Genomic DNA, 22,378 nt, shown 5'->3' on the forward strand with positions numbered 1-22,378 from the left:
TGTTTGTATTTTGAAACAGGGTCTCAATGAGTTGCAAAGGGCCTCACTAAGTAGCTGAGGCTGTCTGCGATCCAACCTCCACCTCCTGAATGCTGGGATTATAAGCATGTGCCACCAAACTCAGCCTAAGGCCTGTAATCTTGATTGGGGCTTTTGGCCAAAATGGGGTCTGCCAAACTAAGAGCCCCCAGGCTTACCCTCCCCTCCCCAGGATGAGTACCTCAGCAGGGGTTCCTGAGTCTGGGCTTCAGGACCAGTGAAGCAGGGATGGAGGAGGAGCTGCACCTCCATGTCACCCCATCATTAACATGCTGTGCCTGGGTGAGTTCAGACACAGCAGCCGGATCTTAGCCCAACCAGCTCTGGGCCTGGGCAAGGGATCCTGGTGCTCGATGGCCTGATTTATGACTGAGGGCTCTCTTTATTTTCCTTCTGAAACTGTGGAGGTGAATTTTAAAAAGACCAAGACCAAGGCCAGCACGCTTAGGCTCTGCCAAGTCCTCTCTTCTTGCAGTTCCCATTGCCTTGTCCCCAGCCCCACTCTGCTCCGGAAACAGGGCATAACTAACTAGTTACACCTACCCTCTCCCCCCTACCTCTCTATCTGTCTCTGTCTCTGTCTCATTAACAATCAGCAGCACTTCTTGCCAATAATCCCAGATACAAGATAATACTAAGACATGGGTTCCTGGGAAGAGGTAGTCTAGTTGGTGGATTGGTGGGTGCTAACAGGACCCCTGGGGCTGAGAGCTGCCCACATAGTGTGAGTGGGGAGCCAAGACACAGTCTTCATGGTTGTCATTCTGGCTAGAGAGATGAACCAGATCAATCAACCTCAGTGAAATGCCAGCTGCCAAGGGGCCCTCACTATACTGCTGTGAAGGGCAAGAGAGTATGGGAGAGCACAGTCAGGCCAGCCTGGTGCTCAGCCTCGCTGTACTCTAACTCTATGACCTTGAATTAATTCCTAGCTTCCCTGAGCCCCGGCTCCTCCCCATCAAACAGAGAAAGTCCTGCCTCATGAGATAGAGGCTGAAAGGACTGGTGACAACATGTAAAGTGCCTTGACCAGAGCTGGCACATAGTAGGTCCTCAACTAGTCTTGGCCCTAACCATATTACCACTAGAAGCTGAGTGGACTAGAAAGTCAGAGTTCTGAGATTTGGTCTAGCTCAAAGACCTTCAGAAATAACTACCTCTCAGAACTTGGTTTTCTCATCTATATAATGGGGACAATAATAGCCATTCTTTGAGGGTTTTACGGTATGCACAGAAAGTATCTGGCATTAAATGTTACATTCACTTCCACGCTTTCTAGAGCAAATGGAAAAATCTAATTTCTATGAGCTTGGCAGGACTGATGGACTTTCTTTTTATGGGGCCTGGTGGTTCTGGGAGACCCAAGGATGAGTTTTCTCTGTACCTCTGCAGAAACCAGACACTTTTCTCAAAATAGGCCCCACTGGGGTACCATCACACAGAATACACTACCATCCTGACCCCAAAACTCTCACAAAGGGTTCTTTCTTTCAAAACTATGACTTCAAGGGAAAGACTCACTCAAAAAGATGGCTCACAGGCTGCTCAGGCCCATAATACTGCGCAGTTAGACAGGGTAGCCACAAATGAGGGATCAGTTGCTGCTATGGGGAGCACATGCCCCCTTCAGGGGAATAACTAGGCTTAATTACACAGCATCTTTGGTCTCTATAATCTTGATCCATTAAACCCTTGCTGCTGTCTAGGAGGCAGAGCCCAGGAGGGAGGGGTTAGCTCAGCACACTAACAGGATCGGCCCTGGTCTCAAGAAGGTAATTACGGCCACTTCCTTCCCCAATTGCCCTAAGGAAACCCACACATCCCTAGTCATCCTAGGCCTCTGGGGCAACACCAGCTCCACCAAAACCAGGGAGGCCAATGGCCATGCCTCCCAGAGTGACAAGGGCTCCGGGCTCCTTCTGCCCTGAGGTCCCCAGCTCCCAGCCCCTTCTGCAGACCTTTCCTGCTGATCTGCCATGCCACCCGTCTAAAGGGCATGGCATTGGCTGTGAGGGCAGAGACGAGGGAATGACACCTGACCAGCTGGGTCCCATAGAGCTCACTCCGCTCACTCCGTCTACCTCCGCTTCCTAAGCATCAGGGTAACCCTGACATTTTCTGTACAGCCAGTAAACCCATACACATCTCCTGTTCTGGTGTGTGTGTTGGGGGAGAAAGACAGGAGGAAAATTGGGAGATAAGTATGGGAGCAGAAAATGGAGGGAGACCAAGTCAGTCACAAGTGGTCAGACTACCAGTTGGTCCTGCCTCAAAGGCCTCTTTGCCAAATGATGTGGGCAGGGAAGGACTGAGCATCTGTCCTCAACCTGCATGTGGGGGTGAACTCTGTACTCTGTTGACCTGCTTTCTTTCTCCTTCCCTATTGAGAATCTGGAGCAGGTTCTCCTCAACCTTCAGGGGCCAGTGGGCACTCTACTGCCAAGCAGGGTCACCCCTGACTCCAACTGACCATATGTCACTCTAAGGAACACAAGCCGAGGCAGGCTGAAGGCACACACCAAAAACAGCCTCCCCAGCCAGGCGTGGTGGTGCATGCCTATAATCCCAGTACTTGGGAGGCTGAGATAGAAAGATTGCAGGTTCAAGGACAGCCTCAGCAGCTGAGTGAGGCTCTCAGCAACCCAGTGAGACCCTGTTTCAAAATAAAAAATAGCCGGGCATGGTGACACACGCTTGTAATGCCAGCATTTGGGAGGCTGAGACAGGAGGATCACGGTTCGCGGCCAGCCTCAGCTACTTAGGCCCTCTGCAACTCAGTGAGACCCTGTTTCAAAATAAAGAATAAAAAGTAGGGCTGGGGTGTAGCTCAGAGGTAGAATGCCCCTGGGTTCCATCCCCAGTACCAACCACACAACAGATTAAATAAATAGATAGATAGATAGATAGATAGATAGATAGTAGGGCTAGAGGTATAACCTGGAGGCAGAAGGCCCCTGGGCCTCCAATATCATTAAAGAAAAAAAAAAAAAAAGCCTCCACTATGGCACCCTTGGAAAGAAGTATGCCTGCAGGCTCCTCGTGCTGGTATGAGCAACACCAAGTGCCCAAGTCTGCAGGCAGAACATGGCAGGTACTACCCTGTCATAGCCTACCATGGCCAAGGGCCTTGAAGGAGGCAGGAAGCAAAGGACACAGGACCCGAGCCCACCGAGCCCTCCGAGCCCTCCGGAAGCTGCCTAGTTCCAGGTTTGCCCCCAAGGGCTCCAGCCAAGTCAAACAGCTACAACACAAACACTGCAGTGAAGCTTTCCAACTGAAAGCCCCAACAAAGTGGGGCTCCCTTGGGGGGTCCCTGCCGCCACTGCAAGCTACGACAATTACCAGATTCACATGCCAGAAAATTTGTGAATGGGCCAGCTAACTGGTTTCTGAAATTTCTGGTGGAGTAAAGAGTTTAAGGAGTCAGAACCCAAGCTGGGCGTGGTGGCACATGCCTGAAATCCCAGTACTTGGGAGACTGAGACTGGAGGATCACAGGTTTGCAGCCAGCTTCTTAGTGAGACTCTCAGCAACTTAGCAAGACCCTGTTTTCAAATAAAAAATAAAATACAATTTTTTTTTATTTAGTCAGAACCCAGAAGTTTTCTTTTCTCTCTTAAATTTGTGTAGTAATCCTGGTTCTTGGGAGGCTGAGACAGAAAGATCATAGGTACCCAGCCAGCCTCAGCTACTTAGTGAAGCCCTCTTAACTTACTGAGACCTTGTTTCAAATTAAAGAATAAAAAATAGGACTGGGGTCTATCTCGGAGGTAGAATGTCCCTGGATTTAATCCCCAGTACCATACACACATAAAAAAATCTTGTGTAACCAAAAACCACTGAGGGCTTTATGCATGAAGCACTGGGCTAGGCACCCCCTAAAAAGCTGGGGGTGTGATTCAGTGGTAAAGCACCTGTCTAGCATGCAAGAATCCCTGGGTTCAATCACCAGCACCCCTACGCACACACACAAAAAGAAAAGCTGGCCCAATTCTATTCCTACCAGTTCCTTTGTTACCTTCCCAGGCCCTTCCAAACTCACTCAAGCCTTTCCAGAACCCCAAAGCAGTGCTGAGCCCTGTGACGAGCTGGACAGCTGAGCCGCTTCAGAGCGCTCCTCATGTTCAGGGCACTTTATACACATTAACTAATTAATCCACACAGCACCCATGAGAGACATCATAGTCTTATTTCACAGAGTAGGCATAAGAATGGTACCAGAACCACCCCAGGAACAGCCCAAGTCTTCCATCTGACGCCCACAAGAGGCAGGGTGGCTTTCTTCATCATCCCCCATCTCCCACTCCCTAGAAGAAACTTCTACCTGACTCTCCACAAATGCTCCTGTCATTTCTTCCTCCCTCCCCAAAGAACAACAACAGCAACAACCACAACAAAAAAAGTAAGTTTTTCTGAGTAGATGACTTAATTATTATGCCAACCCCACCTCTGAGACTCCAACAACCATGACAATTACGGGCTGGTGTTGACAAGAAGAAATCAATTACTGGGGCTATTCAGAGCACAGGAAAGCATTTGTCTGCAGGTGTTCACTGGCACATCAGGGGCGGTCTGATGCAGCCCAGCTGAGTGAGCTGTTTTGATGAAACTCGAGTGCCAGTGGCTTGGCCTTGGTGTTATGAACGTGGGACTAAGGTAAGACACTGAGGCAGGCTCAGGATCATCTGGAGACAGCTTTGTATCTCCAGCATCCCAAATACTTTCCTGACCCATAAATAGGGACTCAGTCAATAAATAACAAGCATGAATATATCACAAGAGACCAAAATATCCCTTGGAAATGCTATTTGGAGTAAGAAATGTTAGCTCCAAAAAGGCAGGATTCTTGCAACTCCAGCTGGTCAGGCTCTGCCTTCTATGAGCCTCAAGAAAGTGCAGGCTTTTGCTTGGCTCAGTAGGTTAAGTATGTTTGGGATCCGTACCGAATTGCTTGGGGGGGGGGAAGGGCTGAAATGACAAAGGAAGAGGAAGAGACCTGAATTGCAGCCTTCAGCCCCTCTCCTAAAAAGTCCTGATCATTTGCCATTTGAAGAGGAGCCAAATTACGAGCCTGCCTGAAGCACTGATGTGTCTCAATCCAGATGTGCTTGGAGAGCTGTTCTCACTTGGAGGGACAGAGAAAGTTTTGGAGTACCTATCATTTTTGGGTTACTTCACAGAATTTAATTTAATCCAGCCTACCCCTGTGGTACAGAAGCAAACACAGAGAGGTGCTAAGTGTTTGGTGGAAAGGGTGCTTGGTGAAGGACATAGAGGAGCGAAGAAGAAAACAGCCCCACGGAAAGAATCGCACCAGCCTAGGGACAGAAACTAAAGAAGGTACCAAGGAGTGAAGCCGGTGTGATTATACTCGTGCAGGAAAAAGAGCAGAACAGATACAGGAATCTGGGATGGCTGGAACCCTCATCTGCCTCCCTATTTGACCAGAGGCAGAGGACCCGGTTTCAATGAGTCCCAGATCACACTGGCAGCTGGGATCTGGCCTAGATCCTTGATCAGACAAATCACCATGACCCCAGCCCAGGACTTCTACAACAAGGGAGAGAGGGGGTTTTCTGCCCACCCCTTCTCAAATGACCATCAACCTGCGGTAAAATGGACAGACTCCTTTGGGCACAGATGCAGAAGCCAGAAAGCAAAGGTTGAACACTCCACAAGCCAGAAGTGCTTGAGGAAGGGGCTGGCAGGCAATCTAGCTCCTTGAAGTAGAGAGCCACTGCCTCTCGGGCCTCAAATGGAGATCCAGCCATCCCCTCCTGGGTTCTAGACACAACCTGCAGGTCCTGGAAGAGACACAGGAACAGGGTGTGGTCAGAGTCATTGACCACAGCAGAGTCCACTTACCCTGCTGGACCATTTCAGGGAGAACTCTGGGATACAGGACTGAAAAGACATATGTCTCCCATCCCACGACAGGCCCAGGTCTTGAATAAGCTCCTACCTAAGTAGATAAAGCTCAGAGTCCTCCTCACCATCCTAGGGGATGATCTAAATTCCCGCTCTGTACTTATCAGTTCCGTGACCTTGGGGAAATGATTAAAGTTCACTGAGCTTCCTTTTCTTAATCTGTAAGAGTTCAGAGTTGTGAGGTTTGGTGAGTGGTAAAATGTGCCACCAGGTGTGGTGGTGCTCATATGTAACCCCAGTACTTGGGAGGCTGAGATACGAGGATCGCAGGTTTGATACCAGCCTTACAACTTAACAAGACTCTCAGCAACCTAATAAGATGCTGTTTCAAAACAAAAAATAAAAGTAGGACAAGGGGCGTAGCTCGGAGGTAGACCGTCCCTGGGTTCAATCCCCAGCACCCCCACACACACACAAAGTGCCTAGCATACAGTAGATATGGGGGATCCCATGGTTACTGTTACAGGAAGAACAATAAGGTTGAGCCCCCATCAATGCATCACTCACATCTCTAAAAAATCCCATTGGCTTCCCTGGGTGCACCCCCTTTACAATCCCTGATGATATGGCATCTGTGGGGATCTATCACCCAAGAATTGTGAACCTTGTAAGCAAACTGCTCCCCAAGAGTCAGAGAAACTTCTTCTGGGAGCCACAAAACCATGCTGCCAGGCAAATGACAGCCCCGGTATTTGTTTTAATTTAGGCTCTTGTCAAGAGGAAACTTGATGGCTAACAGCCCAAACATGACTACACAGCACCTCCCCAGGAAGCCTCAAGCTCTGGGGCTCTCAAATAAGCTGTTCCAAAAGGGGAGGAAGGGACTCTTCCTCTCCTGCCAAGTCAATGCCCCAGCCTGCCCCATCGTCCAGCTGCCCCAGGGCCCAGAGGCCAGGGTGGTGGCAGTGAGGTAAATGCCAGCCCTGACCAGTATCCCCCCAAAAGCCCCTCTGGTCAGGAATTCTCAAGGCAGCCTCAGGTGATTCTGCGTCTCAGCTCCAGACTGGGAATGAAGTGGGGGTGAAGTAGGATGGGGGGGCACTTGGAAAGAGTCAAGTTAGAGGCACCTTCTTCAGCAACGGAGAGAAAGCCAGAGACAGGTTTCCATAAGATTCTATGCTTGGGGAAATCAGGAAACCAGTACCGCGTTTTGCAAAGAGCCAGAAATATCAAGGGGAACATAAGCGGCATGTGAATATGAGGCATTGTTATGACTGTTATTTGCAAGAGCACAGCTAAGCAGAGGTCACTAATCCTTCAGGTCAGGAGCTGATCTGCATCAGGGGCTCAGAACAGATGTGTGTCCTATTCACCCAGACACACATGCACGCACACAACACACAGCCATGGGCCCTGACCTTCGCCCAATGAAGCCGGCCTCTGCAGGGGAAGGAACAGATGGAGTGGCTGGGCTTGGCGCAGGACTGATGCCCAAGGGACCCTGCTTTGCCCCTTTGATGTCAAAACACCAAAGCAAAATGAACCGTCACAAGGGGAGCTTGTGGGAGGAGGAGAGGGGAAAGTAGGATGGGGAGGAAGCGGGGGATATAAGGGGACCAAGGGGATGCAGGATACTAGGTTCAGCAAAGGCAAGGTTGGGGCTGAAGGCATCAACTTTTCCCACTCACCATGACTGTTACCAAGGAATTCAAGCCAGGTTGTCCTTGTTCTATGGTATCCAGTGCCCCGTCAGAACCTGGCTCCATCTGCCCCCACCCCAAGGACTGGGAGCTGGGGACATTGTAGGAGAGTGGGAGGGTCCCAGTCAAGTGGATCCGGAAGGGTGAAATTCACTATCTTCTTCGGAGGCCCATAAGACCCTCTTGCCTCATCACTGGACACATCTGGGGGTGGGACCCCAAGGGAGGGTGGCAGAAAGAGGCAGCGCCCTTTTTTTTGCCAGGCGAGGTGGAGGTGGGGACGGCTCCAGGTTTGGCCCAAGCCCCCAGGAAGTCCCCGTGATCAGCTACACGTCCCCCGCGGCTGTGCACCAACAGTCACATGATCGTGGCAGATTTGGGAGCAGCGAGGGGGTGGAGAACCCGAGGAAGGCTTTTTCTTTTTTGGGGGGTGGTAGTGTGGTGACGAAGATGGGGGTGGTGATGAGGCTGGCAGGAAAGATTGCTGAGCCGGGATTTTGGCTTCATCCAAATGCCCCTAGGGAACTCTACACCTCCGATAGGTCTCGATTCCCACCCGATCCCACCCGATCCCCAACCACAAAACGGCCTCAGGAGGTCCCCGAGGTGGCAAACTCGAGTGTCAAGGACTTTCCCCAAAATGGCCTTTCTGCTTTAGCGTGGACAGAGAAGCTGCCAGTCAGAGAGCCTAGGTAGCACCCTAAAAAGGGCGCCCCCTCACTCTAAAGACTGGAGAGCGCTGGGTTACACAACAGGTGGGGGGGTGACACAGTTCCCTTGGCCCGATCGGCCTACTGCCCCCCACCCACTTGAAGTCCGCTTTGGGGACCCCATGTGCAGCGGGTCGCGGGGATCCCACGCCGTTCCTCTGCCCCCCCCCCCCAGCCAGGCACCTGGCGGACCGTGCCCGCAGCCCCGGCCGGCGCCCATCTCCCGGAGGAGCCCCGCTCCCGGGCCCCTTCCCGCGCCCTCCCCGCGCGCGCACGTACTGCTGTAGAGGGTGTCGATCCAGGAGAGGCGCGGCAGGCCCCGGTGGCTGAGCGGCTCCATGCCCGCGGCTCCCGGCGGCGGCGGCGGCGGCGGCTCGGTTAGATCGGAAACCCGACCCTCATCGCACAACAAAGGAGGGAGGGCGCGGGCGGGCGCGGAGCCGGGAGGGGCGGCCAGACTCGGAGGCCGAAGTTGCGGAGCGCTGGGGGGAGGCAGGGAAACAGGTAGCTGGGAGGAGAGCCGGCGCGGCCGGGCCGAGGCCAGCGCGGGCGAGCGCCCCGGGAGCCCTCGGGCCGCCGCGGACCCCGCAGCCCGCCAGCCGACCAGCAACTTCCCGGGGCTGCGCGGCGCCCGGGCGGGGGGCGGGGGCCGCGGCCAATCAGCGCGCGGCTCCGGCGCGCCCCCTCCGCGAGCCGCAGCGCGCCTCCGGGCCGAGCGGAGGGCGTGGGAGCAGCCCCCGGCCCAACACCGCCCAGGCTGGAGGGGCTCCGGTCCGCGCACGAGGAGCGTCCCGCCGAGTCCCCAGGCGGCGCAGACCCAGGCTCCCCTCCTCCGTTCCTTGGCTCAGCAGAATTCTGGCAGCCCGCAGCCTAGGTGCCACGGGGAGACCGAAGAGCCCGCAGGGGTGACATCACCGGCCACCCCAGGATCTCTAAGCGCAATTTTGGGGCTGGTGCGGCGGCCAGGCCCCTCCCCTAGGCAAGCCTGGGAAGCGGCGCTGATGGGGTTAAGTCCTGCGCGTCCGCGGGACTGTTTCCTTACAAATCTCAGCAGCGCTCATCTATTTAAACACCCGTGACCTTACAGCGCGTCGGTTCCCGCCCGCACTCCCGGGGCTGGTGTCTGGGGGGAGGCAGGAGGCCCCGCTCGCCGAGGGACTGCGGAGGACTCTCCCAAGTGCCCCTCTGAGCTGAGAAGACAAATGGGGTACAGGAGAAGCCCCGGGGCCTCCCAGTTCCTCCAGGAACCCTCTCCGGGGCTCCCGAGGCACGGGGCAGAAGGCCCACCATGTGTGCATAATCACATAGACTTGTGGAAAGGCTGGGGTCAAGATGCCTTAGAAGGGAACCTTTAGAAAGAAACCGAATCCTAAAAAGACTCCCTCAAGAACAACGACGGTGTTGGGGTGGGGTGGGGTACACCTTATGTGTGCTGGTCTTAAAGACTGAAGACACTTTCACATAGATTTGGTCCTGCAGACAGACCACCCTGGGCCAAGGGTCTCTGGAGAAGGGAAGGCAGTGGGGGGAAGTCAGCCTAGGGTGGCCCAAAGCTGCAGGGGCTGGAGCCCCTTTCCTGAACTCCCAGGGAGGAGGCAGCAGGGCCCACCAAGAGCTCTACACTGGACCACTTATTTACCAGGATGGTGACACTTCTGACAACGGAGCAGTTTCCAACCCATTCCGCTCTATCCCCAGGCAGGTTAAGGGCAAAACCTTTATGACCCAGCTCTACAGAAGCTTACAAGGAGTTAAGTTCATCCCAGCCTTGGTGGAGGGCCGAGTTGTCAGCATCCATAGGACGTTGGGAGGGGGCAGGCCCCTCGTCATTCCAAACAAATATAGATCTAATGCATGAGAGGGGAAACCTCACCCAGGATGCTGGAAGGGGGCATGTGCCCAGTCCTCAGAGCTACCCAGGCAACAGGCCTTCATAGCTGCCCCGCGGAAGATGGTGGGTTCCAGGTTGAGCCCCCGGGAGGTGCAAGGAAGATACTCTCAGGTGTGGAAGGCTCCACAGGTGGCTGCAGCAGACTTGTTCCAACATAAGCCCCTCCCACTGCCCTCTAGACTCTCCCCCTCCCACCCCAGCACTCCAGCTCTGACTTTCCTAATGCCCCTCCCTGCGCAGCTGTCACCTTCCCACAATCCTTGACTAGCACATAAAATTGGGAGGGCCAAGCAGGCACCTGGAGCCTGGGGGAGGGGGGGTGCGTCTCCAATGAGGAACTCCAGAAATAGAGCTCTGGGATAGAAGGGGGAGTGAGCAGGCTCTCCAAGGCAGCAGACGGAGAAGCAGAGGGGCCGAGCGCTTCTCTTCTTCCCCATGGAACTCTCAGACAAAGATGAAGTCCGGAAGATGAGAAACAGGAGCACGAGCTGCAGCCATCCTCCTCCACAGTCCGCCACTTTACTCCCCCATCATCAGGATGGTTAGGACCGCCTGGGCCCTCTCCCCACAACCATGGGGATTTTCCTAATGGCCACATCCGGTGCTGACTGTGAGGCGGCCTTGGATGTATGTTTTTGTGTGAGTCACATACATTTGCATACATTTTACATTTTTATCTACAAAGCCTTGAACAAGCTATTTTCAGCAATTTTTTTTTTTTTTTTTTTTGTTCTTGTTCAAGCCAAAATGTTGCAGTTGCTCTCCTTAGTGTTGCCATAGTTAGCTTTTTCCCTACATTCTGTCTGATCCTGCCCTGGACCTTCTCCTCTACAACACAATGTAAGGTACGGGGAGAGGCGGTCCTTCTACTACCTGACAGTGAATGCCTACTGTGTGCCTGGCTTTGTTCATAAGGGTGATCTCACTGTGAACATCACTGTTAATTCTGTGTTCTGCATTTTTTCAGATGGTTACTTAAGCAGCTAAGTAACCCACTCAGACTAGTTGGTAGGGAAGGGGGTTGAACCCTGGTGCCTCCACTGTTAGCTGACTGGTGGCTAGAAACTTGTGGGTCCACAGGTGAGCAAGCACCTTCCAGGAAGCCCTTACAGCCCCTTTTCATGCCAGATGCCCAGCTCGGATCTCTGCGTCTTGGAAAAAGGCGGTAGTAAATTCAGGGTTTCCTTGATGCCTTATGGATGGCCTAGAGTGGATGTTAGCTCCAAATGGACTGACCCTGGCCTTGGCTACAGAGACCAGTGTGTGGGCTTGGAGTGCCATGGCAACCTGGGACTGAGGGCAGGGGAGGCTGGGGAGACCTATGGCACACTCTGAGAAGGAAGAAGTCAAAGAGTCACTCTCCTCTGTATTTTGCCTAAGCCATGAAATGCTCTTAACCCCAGCCATCGCCAGGGTCTACCAGAGCAGCAAAAGGTATTCTTGTGGACAGGCCTTCCTGATTCAGCTAAGTGCCTGGAGCAGCACATGCACCCCAAGGCACTGAGTCAGCACAGCCAGGCCACCTCCTCCAATCCTCAGCTAACCATCCCCTGTCCAGCGTTAGGGCCAGTGCGTTCCATCTTCCCCAGCCCTCCCTAAAGCCCTTGCACACAGGCTGTCCTCAGTGCACATCTCCCTTGACACTGGATTTCAGGGGGACTTAAGGGTTGGTTAAACCACCAGCAGTGCTGGGCTGATGATGCAGGCTGAGTGAGAAGGAGATGATATTCCCATGCTGAATGCCAGCAATCCTGTCCTTTGTTCCCAGGGGTGTCATGCTGCCTTCCCAACAATCAACTCGTGTCTGCCAACCACTTGACTGGGATGTAAAAAAGTGTGATAATGCTTAGAATCAAAACTGGGTACCTATAACCCCCATCATGGCAAACAAATCAAAACAAGGACTGAGGAATCTCCACTTTTCTTCCCTTCTCCCCTTTGCAACCCAGCTTCATGATGCACACAGAAGGCCCTGGAGTCCCTAAGCCCTTGACCATGCAGCAGTCACTGCCAGCAAAAAGAATGTGTCTTCATGCTGGGGCCAGGCCTCCACATTCAAATGAAAAAACAAAACCACGCAATGACGAAACACCAAGAGTTAGCACCCTCCTGGCAGACCCGCTCTTCGGAGCTAAGTCTATTTTTTCCCCCTACTGGGGAAAAAAAAAAACCACTCAGTCCAGTGGGTAAATGAGGCTATACAGCACCTATCACTGCACCATGCCCCAGATCTACTTCTGCCAAATGCCCAGCAGACTGGCATTCAATAATGCATGTAAAATAAGTAATATTAATGACAGGTAACATTTATTTATTGAGCGCTTGTTAAGCATCAGGCATTACTCCATATGTTTTACATGAGTTATCTCACCGAATCCTCACAATAAGCCAATGAGATAGGTACTACTATGATCTCAATTTCACAGGAGAAGGAAGACTAAGCCACTGGGCAGACAGTGGACGGAGATGCTTGGAGATGGCCCAAGTCCGAATCCAGAGTCCACATGCGTAGCTCTGTATTGGGCGGCACTGAGTGAACAAACGAACAAACAGAATGAGGCAAGAGGGAAATCAAAGCTACAGGAGAAAGCAAGGCAGTGTTATTCCAGAATCTCCCAGGGCCTCCAATAATTAAGCAAATAGAAAACTGGTTCCCAAAGAAAACCAAATCTGTTACAAGAGTGCATATGACCCTGGAGACAAGCTGAACCCAATCCAATGACTGTCTCCTGCTCACCAGGCCCCACCAAACCCCACTGCTTCTATGCCTCGGGCTATTCCCAAGCTTTCCAGCCTGTTTCCGCATCTGCAGAAGGTGGGCGACTGGTAGAGCAGGCAGATGACTTCCACACCCATCAGTAGTAGCAGACTATAAACTTTGCTTCCCAGGAGATCCGGGGGTGGCCTGTTTTCCATTCCTTGCTTCATTTTCTTTTCCTTTGTTCAGTAAAGCAGCATTTACTATTCTAAGATTCACCCTCACCCCTTGGACCTGGAAAGAAGAACATTTCCTAGGCTCCCTTGAGTAAGCTCTCAGGGAAAAGGCGTGGCCAAGAATCTGTCCTTTGCCCTCCTGCTATGAGTCGCTTCACAGCCTCCTGGCTTTTCCACAGATGCTGAGATCTACAGAAAACAGATATCAGTTCGAAGCCCTCCCCAATTCATTTCTCTATGAGAGTTTTGTGTTCGCTGGACTCTCAGGAAGAGACAGACCTGAAACCCAGAGAACTGCATTCATCCCCTTGTTGCCTTCCTTGGCATCACTGCCAGAGACATCCGAGTTGCAGCAGTGGTGACGCCCCTGCACATACCCACAGAGTTCCTAGGAGCTGTGGCGAAGCCCTATTCCCATAGCCGAGGCCAAGGCAAGCAGGCAGAGCAGCTGGCTTACAGGAGACTAACCAAGCTGCAGTTTCGGAGGGTCTCTTGCCAAGCCCCAGCTAAGGTGGCTCTCACTCGACATTGCTTGGACTGTGCCAGCCAGGGTCAACATGAGAGTTTTCCCAGACTCAATCACAGGCCTCAATGTCAGGGTCTCGGGGCCCTCCATCATTTACTTACCACTGAGTCCCCATCAGCACTTGGAAAGATGCCAGCTAAAGAAGAGCGGTTTCTCTATGTCCCCCAAATCCAGGGGCCAAGTTCAAGTTCAGTAGCTCCAATCTCAAGGGAAGGAGGGGCGATGCACTTGGGGTTAGAATCCTGGGCAGCCCTGGCCCTCCCATGGGCACCAGAGCCAGCACCCCGAAGCTGGCTGTGCTCCGCACTTTTAGCCAGAATTCTGCAGACACAGCCCGGCTCTGCACTGCTCTGCCAGGAGCTCTGACGCCACCCACCAAGCTGGCCCTATCCCCATCAGGCCCAGAGGTGGCGGCAGTGGCTGAAGGCTGTCAAGGACACAGGCTCCAAGAGGTGGCAGCTCATGCAGGAAGGCAAGGACAAAGGAGCCTCTGAGCCTAGCTGGTGGTGCTGGCCATAAGTGGAGTCTCGCGTTAGGGTTAATGTTCCAGTGTGCCGGTGTGTTGCCTTGTCTCTTTAAGGAGCAGGCCTCTTTAAGGCAAGTTCCCTCTGCAGTCAACTCCAGCCACCACGGGTCCTGCAGCAGAGAGCAGTGCTCCCAAGCGCCATCTGGTGTCCAAACAGAGGGGCAAATTGGCCAACAGAGGTGTTAGAGCCCAGCTGCCTGGAAGTGAAGGCAGGGTAGTCAAATCGCAGCTTACCCCACCAGATTCTGTGCAGGGCTGCAGATTATGAGCAGTTAGGCTGAGGGAGCCAGAAGGAGTCCCACATGGAGTCAGGAGGAGCAGAAGCCCTCAAGAATGGCACAGGGGAGAATGCCTACCTCACTGGATCTTGCCTTCGGTAAGTTCTCAAATATAGGACGTCCCCAGTCTCCCTGCTTGCACCACTGAATATACCCTTGTGACCTTAATCACTGAGACAATGGCTTTCAATTACGGGAGGGGTCTCTGGTATTTCTCTACCAGAAAGTATTTTAAAATGTGAGAGAACATTTAAAGTAATCACAGTAAGTCGGGCATGGTGGGGCACACCAGTACTTGGGAGGCTGAGACCAGAGACAGCAGGTCTGAAACCAGCCTCAGCAACTTAGTGAGGCTTTCAGCAACTTAGCAAGACCCTGTTTCCAAATAAAAAATAAAATAAGGCTAGGGGTGTAGCTCCTGGGATCAATCCCCAGCATCAATCTCACACACACACACACACACACACACACACACACACACACACACACACACACGTCACAATAGCTAGCATTTAATAGGCAGAAGCCAAGCCTGTCATGGTGGCGCACTCTTGTAATCCCAGCATTTGGTAGGCTGAGTCAGGAGGATCCAGGCTCACAGATAGCCTCAGCTACACAGTGAGGCCCTTTGCAACTCAGTGAGACCCTGTTTCAAAAAATAAAGACTTAAAAAAAATACGGCTGGGGGTATAGCTCGTGGTAGAATGCCCCTGAGTTCCATCCCCAGTACTAAAAAAAAAAGAAAAGAAAAAATAGACAAAAGCCAGATATGTTGCAATATCCTACAGCCATAAGTGTGTATGTCCTGAAAACAGTGCTGAAATACTACACAGCGGGGGTGCTGAGACCTGTTCCTTGGCAAGACCAGCTCCCCTGCTATCCCATCTTATCCCCATGATGATGTCTTTGGTATTCTCCCTAAATAAATGTTACCTTTGTAAAGGAGGGGTTGGGAGAGGTCTGGCCTGGACGCTCTGCTGCCCCTCTCTAGAAACCAGGCACACACATCTGTACCCAGCCTGCACTGAGTCATCAGGACCCTTGGGAGGGAGGGGCAGACAGGCAGGCAGACTAGAAGATGGTCACTGAGAAGAAACCATAGGCCAGCCACCCCGGTCCCTACCCCCAAGGACTACCTTTCCTTCCTCCCTGTGAGGATGACCCAACCTAGCCCTGAACATGCATCCTTTACATAAGGTACTGTCAGGATCTGATCATGAAAACTTGTGGCTCCTAATTTCCTCTTCCCTATATCTTGGTGCCCTGTCTTGCACTGGTCCGTCTAGTGCCAAGAGCTGACATGAGAATCGAACTCACATGAAATGTGTTCTAATGCAGGGCGAGCAGAAGAGGACACTCTGGCCACGCGGTCATGAAAGCTGCCCAGTGGTCACGTCAGAGTAGGGTCTGTTGGTTTGAGCAGCCCCAGGCCTATGAGGTTCACATCACAGCTACAAAGATCAGCTGGAGGAAAAGGCTTCCCAGAGTGCCGCAGCAATAGAGAGCACTCTGCAGAACAAATCTAGCATGCCACCCTCTCCCACAAGGACCGTCTGTGGCTTCCTACCACCATCAGGTCCAAAACCCATGTACTTTTTTTTTTTTTTTTTTTTTTTTTTCCTTTTTGCAGTGCTGGGAATAAAACTCAGGGCCTTGTGCATGCTAGGCCTACTACTAGCATGAGTCTACTGCTGAGCTAACCTCCAGCCCCTTTTTTTAAAATTTGCAACAGGGTCTTTCTAGGTTGCTGAGGGTCTTGCTAATTTGCTGAGGCTTACCTAGAACCTGTGATCCTCCTTTCTTACAGGAGTGTACCATTGTGCCCTGCTCCTATCTCTCTGTTTCTTTCTTTCTTTTTGGTATAGGGGATTGAACTCACAGGCATTCCATCTCTAAGCTACATCCCAAGCCTTATTTTATTATTTTTTTTAATTTGGAAACAGGGTCTCACTAATTTGCCGAGCCTGGTCTCAAACCTGCAATCCTCCTGCCTCAGCCTCTTAAGTATGGGGGTTCTCCTAAGTACAGGGGTGTACCATCCACCTGGCTCCTATATCCTTTCTTTGAAAGGACCTCTGCAGTCCTTTCAGCTTCATTTGATACTTTCCCTCTCCTGTCTTTCTTGCCTCAGAGCTTTTGCACAGGTTTATATCTCTGGTTAAAAGGCTCTTCATGGCCAGGCATGGTGGCACATATCTATAATCCCAGTGACTTGGGAGGCTGAAACAGAAGGACTGCAAATTCTAGGCCAGTCTGGGATACTTAGTGAGACCTTGTCTCAAAATAAAAAATAAAAAGGGATGAGAGAGCTGGGCGTGGTGGCATATGCCTGTGATCGTAATACTTGGGAAGCTGAGGCAGGAGAATCACCAGTTTGAAGCCAGCCTCAGCAATTTCATTAGGCTCAGCCATTTGGTGAGACCCAGTTTCCAATTTATTTATTTTTTTTTTAGAAATTCTACATTTATTGAAGAAACTTATAATTAAGTTTACCCACAGTAAAAGTACTAAGTCCAGAAACTTTTTTTTTTTTTTTTTTTTTTTTTTTTTGCGGGTGTGTGGATGGAACCCAGAGGCATTTGACCCCCGAGCTACAACCCCTGCCCAATTTTTTATTCTTTATTTTGAAACAAGGTCTCACTGAGTTGCGGAGGGCCTCCTAAGTAGCTGAGGCTGTCCGCGAACCACGATCCTCCGGTCTCAGCCTCCCAAATGCCAGAATTTTTTTATATTTTGGGTTTTTATTTTATTTTTCCCCATATTTTATTTATATGTGAAACATATTGAAAATGGTATACATTTAGATTGTGCTTCATTCCCTCTCCCCCATCCCCTCCATAAAGTGTCCAGGTTAACCATGCTATATTTATACTATTACATATATTCGTATGTAGCTCCTCCATTGAACAACCTCAGCTTTCTTCCTCTCCTATCCTTCCATTCTAGCTTTGCTGAGATTTCCCCTCCATTATCTGGAGTCCTTCTGGTATTACCAATACTCCCTAGCTTGGCCATAGACAGAGGATTGCAAATTCTAGGCCAGTCTGGGATACTAAGTGAGACAAGATACTTAGTGAGACAATAAAAAATAAAAAAGGATGAGCGAGCTGGGCGTGGTGGCATATGCCTGTGATCGTAATACTTGGGAAGCTGAAGCAGGAGAATCACCAGTTTGAAGCCAGCCTCAGCAATTTCATTAGGCTCTCAGCCACTTGGTGAGACCCTGTTTCCAAATTTAAAAAATATAATAAAAATGGGCTGAGGGTGTAGCTGGGAGGTAGAATGTTCCTGAGTTTAATCCCTAGAGCTGAGAGGTAGAATGCTCCTGAGTTTAATCCCTAGCACTGAAAAACAAAACAAAATAAAATAAAAAGGTTGGAGATGTAGCTCAGTAGTAGAGTGTCCCTGTACCACACATACACACCCACACAAAAAGAGAGAGAGCAAAAAAGAAAGAAGAGAGGGGGGGGGGACAGAGAGAGAGACGGACAGAGAGAGAGAGGGAGAGAAGAACTCTTCCTCCACTCTGCCTGAATATCTCCTACTTACCTTCTGGTCTTAACTGAAATATCACTTTTCTGGTCTTAACTGAAATATCATTTCTTTCCCTAACCACCAGACCAAGAATGGCTGCTTCTCTCCTTCCAAATCCTCATTCCGTGCCTGTCTCTTCAGCTAAACTGAGAGTGACAAGAGGGTAGAAACTCCTCAGCCAGGTATGGTGGTGCACTCTTGCAATCCCAGCATTCGGGAGGCTGAGACCATAAGGATCGCGGTTTGCGGACAGCCTCAGCTACTTAGCAAGGCCCTTTGCAACTCAGTGAGACCCTGTTTCAAAATAAAGAATAAAAAAACTAGGGCTGGGGTGTAGCTTGAAGGTAGAATGCCCCTGGGTTCCATCCTTGGTACCACAAAAAAACAAAAACAAAAACAAAAAACAACTCTTTACTTCTTTCTTGTTCATGGTAACTCCAGCACCTTGCTCAACCAGTGGTTGGGATAAATGAATGAGTAAATATAGATAAACAAATGATTCAGTAGATGCCTGGTCATAAAGAGCCTGGAATGAGGCAGTACAGATGTTTCAGCCAGCCCAGTTCACCATATGAAAGAAAGAGAAAGAGAGGGAGGGAGGGAGAAAGGGAGGGAGGAAGGAAGCAAGCTAATAAGACCCTAGAATGAGATTTGGGCCAGGAAAATTGCTGCTCCAATTAATTCTCTAACTGCTCACACAAAACTCCGGCTCAAACCTCCCTGGTATACAGGGCTTCCTTGCTAAGCAGCTGAAATGCGAGGTTGTGCTCTTTTTATACCCAATCAGGCTCCAACCTGCAAATGGAATAGAAACCTAGAAAAGATTCAGCCCACTAAGGGAATTTTGGTCTCAATTCCTGGACTCCTTCTCCTAGACCTGTCCCAAATTTGCAATGCAATTGTTTTTAGAGGAGGGAGGCAAACTATAGCTCTCCCTTGAGAAAAGGCTGTGTATGGGTACCGACTGTCCTATCTCCTGCCACCCAGGAGGGTGCAGATCCTGGGAGTATGAAAGAGAAGATTCCAGAGGCTGGCAGCCATGCTGAACCCTCTGCCCAGGGTGCCATAGGGTGAAGCTGGACGACGCCAACTCCTAGAAGCAACTTCAATGCACTTGCTTCTCACAGAAGCCCCTTCGTCCAGGCAGAAGGGAAATCTTGCTTTCCAGTTCAGCAGCAGGAGAAGTGAGATAGAAATGGATTCTGGGCCCCTGCCTCTCAAGGGCCAAGCTTGGCATCCTAACAGACAGGCAGGACTGGGGAGACCCTCCACATTAAAATGTTCCTTTCACATTTATATATATATATATATATATATATATATATATATATATATATATATATATTTATTTATTGTGTGTGTGTGTGTGTGTGTGTGTGTGTGTGTGTGTGTGTGTGTAACTGGAATTGAGTCCAGGGGCATTCAACCTTCAAGCTACACCCTCAGCCCTAATTTTTATTCTTTGTTTCAAAACAGGATCTCACTATGTAGCTGAAGCTGGCCTTGAACCTGTGATCCTCCTGTCTCAGCCTCCCAAATACTGGGATTACAAGCATGCGCCACCACACCACCACGCCTGGCATTTTCATTCTTTTAGTCTGCGATGTCTTCGTATGGAAGACACAATGTTTATCCCCACTTTATAGAAGAGGCTCAAAGCCACACATCCCACAAATGGAGCCAAGGTCAAACTCTGGGCTGCTGAACAGTCATGAGGTTTTAGCAAGCACCTAACCAGATGCCCCCATTGACATTCACTGCTGAGAAGTTGGGTGCCAGGCAGCATGAGGACATGAGACTGATGTGAATTAATTTGCACAGGTTTTTGTTTTTGTTTTTGTTTTTGCAGCACTGGGGATTGAATCCAGGGCGCTGTGTCTCTGAGCTATACCCTCAGCCCTTTTTTTTTTTTTTCCTTCAGTACTGGGGATTGAGCCCAGGGGCATTCTACTTCTGAGCTACACCTTAACCCTGTTTTTTGTTCTTTATGTTGAAATGGTCTCACTAAATTGTGGAGGGCCTCATTAAGTAACTGAGGCTGGCCTAGAACCTGTGATCCTCCTGTCTCTGCCTCCCAAGCGCAGGGATTACAAGCGTGCGCCACCACGCCCGGCAAAACATTTTTTTTTTTTTTTTTGGTGGTACTGGGGGTGGAACCCAAGGTCTTTCTACCTCCAGGCTATACTCCCAGGCCTATTTTATATTTTATTTGGAAACAGGGTCTCACTAGGTTGCTGAGAGCCTCACTAAGTAGCTGAGGCTGGCTTCGAACCTGTGTGATCCTCCTGTCTCAGCCTCCCAAGCGCGGGGATTACAAGCGTGCGTCACCACGCCCGGCTAGCTTTACTTTTTATTTTGAAACACAATCTCGCTAAGTTGCTGAGGGCCTCACCAAGTCGTTAAGGCTGTCCTAGAACCTGTGATCCTTTTGACTTAGCCTCCCAAGTTCTGGGATTACAGGCATGCATTACCACATCTGGCCTTCAGAGCTCTTAAAGCCACTCTACAAGGGAAGTGGCTGTGCCAAAGACATAAAGACTGATTTCCATGTTCTCCTTCCTCAACTGAAGTCTAATGAGCTGTGGGGTCTTTTCATTGTGCTTTGGGCACGAGGCCTGTGCCTGGAGGGTCCCTGGTGTTAAATAACTAGTCTCCAGGGAATCTTTCTCAGAGGCAGTCCCTAGAGAGATCCAGGCTCAGCCAAGTGAGTATGATAAGAAGCATTTTCCCCTCCAGTAGTAGGGACTGATTCCAAGGCCTCCTGCATACTAAACACATACTGTACCACTGACCTACATCTCCACCCTTTATAAGAAACATTTAATTTTTGGTACTGGGGATCAAGTCCAGGGGTACTCTACTTCTGAGATATCCCCAGATTTTTTTTTTCAGTACTGGGGATGGAACCCAGGAGCATTCTGCCTCTGAACTACACCCCCAGCCCTATTTTTTATTCTTTATTTTGAAATAGTGTCTCGCTGAGTTGCAAAGGGCCTCACTAAGTAGCTGAGGCTGGCCAAGATCCTCCTGGCTCAGTCTCCCAAATGCTGGGATTACAAACGTGCGCCACCATGCCCAGCTTATTTTTTATTTTTAGAGAGGGTCTCCCTAAGTTGCTGGGGGTCTACTAAGTGCCAAGATTGCTCTCAAACCTGCAATCCTTGTCTCAGACTCACAAGTACTGGGATTACAGGTGAATACTACCATGCTTGGCATAAAAAAAATTTGTGTGTGTGTGTGTGTGTGTGTGCTTATGTGTATGTGGTACTAGGGTTTGAACCCAGGGACATACTACTTCTGAGCTGCATCTCCAACCCTTTTTATTTTTTATTTCAAAACAGAGTTTTAAGCCAGGTGTGGTGGTGCACACTTATAACCCCAGTGCTTGGGAGGCCGAGACAGGAGGATCACACAGGTTCGAAGCCAGCCTCAGCTACTTAGTGAGGCTCTCAGCAACTTAGTGAGACCCTGTTTCCAAACAAAGCATAAAATAGGTCTGGGAGTATAGCCCGGAGGTAGAAAAGCCCCTGGCTTCCACCCCCAGTACCACACACACACACACACACACACACACACACACACAAACCAGGGTTTCCCTTGGTTGCTCAGAGTCTTGCTACATTGCTCAGGCTGTTCTCAAAGGCTGTTCTCAAATCTTCGCCATGGCGAAGATTTATTATTTATTTATTTATTTATTTATTTATTTATTTATTATTTTTGCAGTACTGGGGATTGAACCCAGGGTCATTCTACCTCCAAGATACACCCCCAGCCCCCTTTTTTTTGTGGTACTAGGGATGGAACTCAGAAGCACTGTACCTCTGAGCTACATCCCCATCCCCATTTTTTTTATTCTTTATTTTGAAACAAGTCCTCACTAAGTTGCAGAGGGCCTAAGTAGCTGAGGCTGTCAGCAAACTTGTGATCCTCCTGTCTCAGCCACCCAAATACTAGGATTATAAGAGTGCACCACCACTCTTGTAGAGCATTTTAAAGAAAAATATTAGCTCTATATTCTGCCTTGCCCAGCCTCCTTCCCAAACGTTTATATCTCTGCTTCCCTGGACTTAAAAATGAATACCAATACATGTAGAACCTTCTGAAACATTCTGTGTTCATGAGTGTCCTGGGAGAAAATAATACTACATGGTGGAGTATGAGAGCTTCCTTTTCCTAAGGAAGGGCCCTGTGCTTCTGAGAAACCTCCATACTGAAATTTGAAGAGTAAATCTAGGTGCAGTGGTGCATACCTGTAATCTTAGTAATTGGGAGGCTGAGACAGGGGGATAACAGGTAGAGGACAGCCTCAGCCTAGTGAGACCCTGCTTGGTGGCGCAGGCTTGTAATCCCCGCGCTTGGGAGGCAGAGACAG

At 50.4% G+C, this 22,378-nt stretch overlaps 1 protein-coding gene across 2 annotated transcripts in view; it reads right to left on the reverse strand.

Annotated features, from left to right (window-relative positions):
* Window positions 1–22,378, reverse strand: part of ABR (ABR activator of RhoGEF and GTPase) — a gene marked incomplete at both ends in the record, with an annotated part of 223,971 nt that overhangs the window by 150,215 nt on the left and 51,378 nt on the right. Inside the window, one exon of one of the 2 annotated variants that reach the window (XM_080713680.1) lies at window positions 8,597–8,657. The exons of the other annotated variant lie outside the window; for it this stretch is intronic. Coding sequence (XP_080569806.1) covers window positions 8,597–8,657 — 61 coding nt within the window. Of the gene's footprint in view, window positions 1–8,596; window positions 8,658–22,378 lie in introns of those variants that run through there. 2 annotated transcript variants of the gene reach the window in all.

The sequence above is a fragment of the Muscardinus avellanarius genome (genome assembly GCF_963383645.1).
Source record: "Muscardinus avellanarius genome assembly, chromosome: 16".
Taxonomy (NCBI): domain Eukaryota; kingdom Metazoa; phylum Chordata; class Mammalia; order Rodentia; family Gliridae; genus Muscardinus; species Muscardinus avellanarius.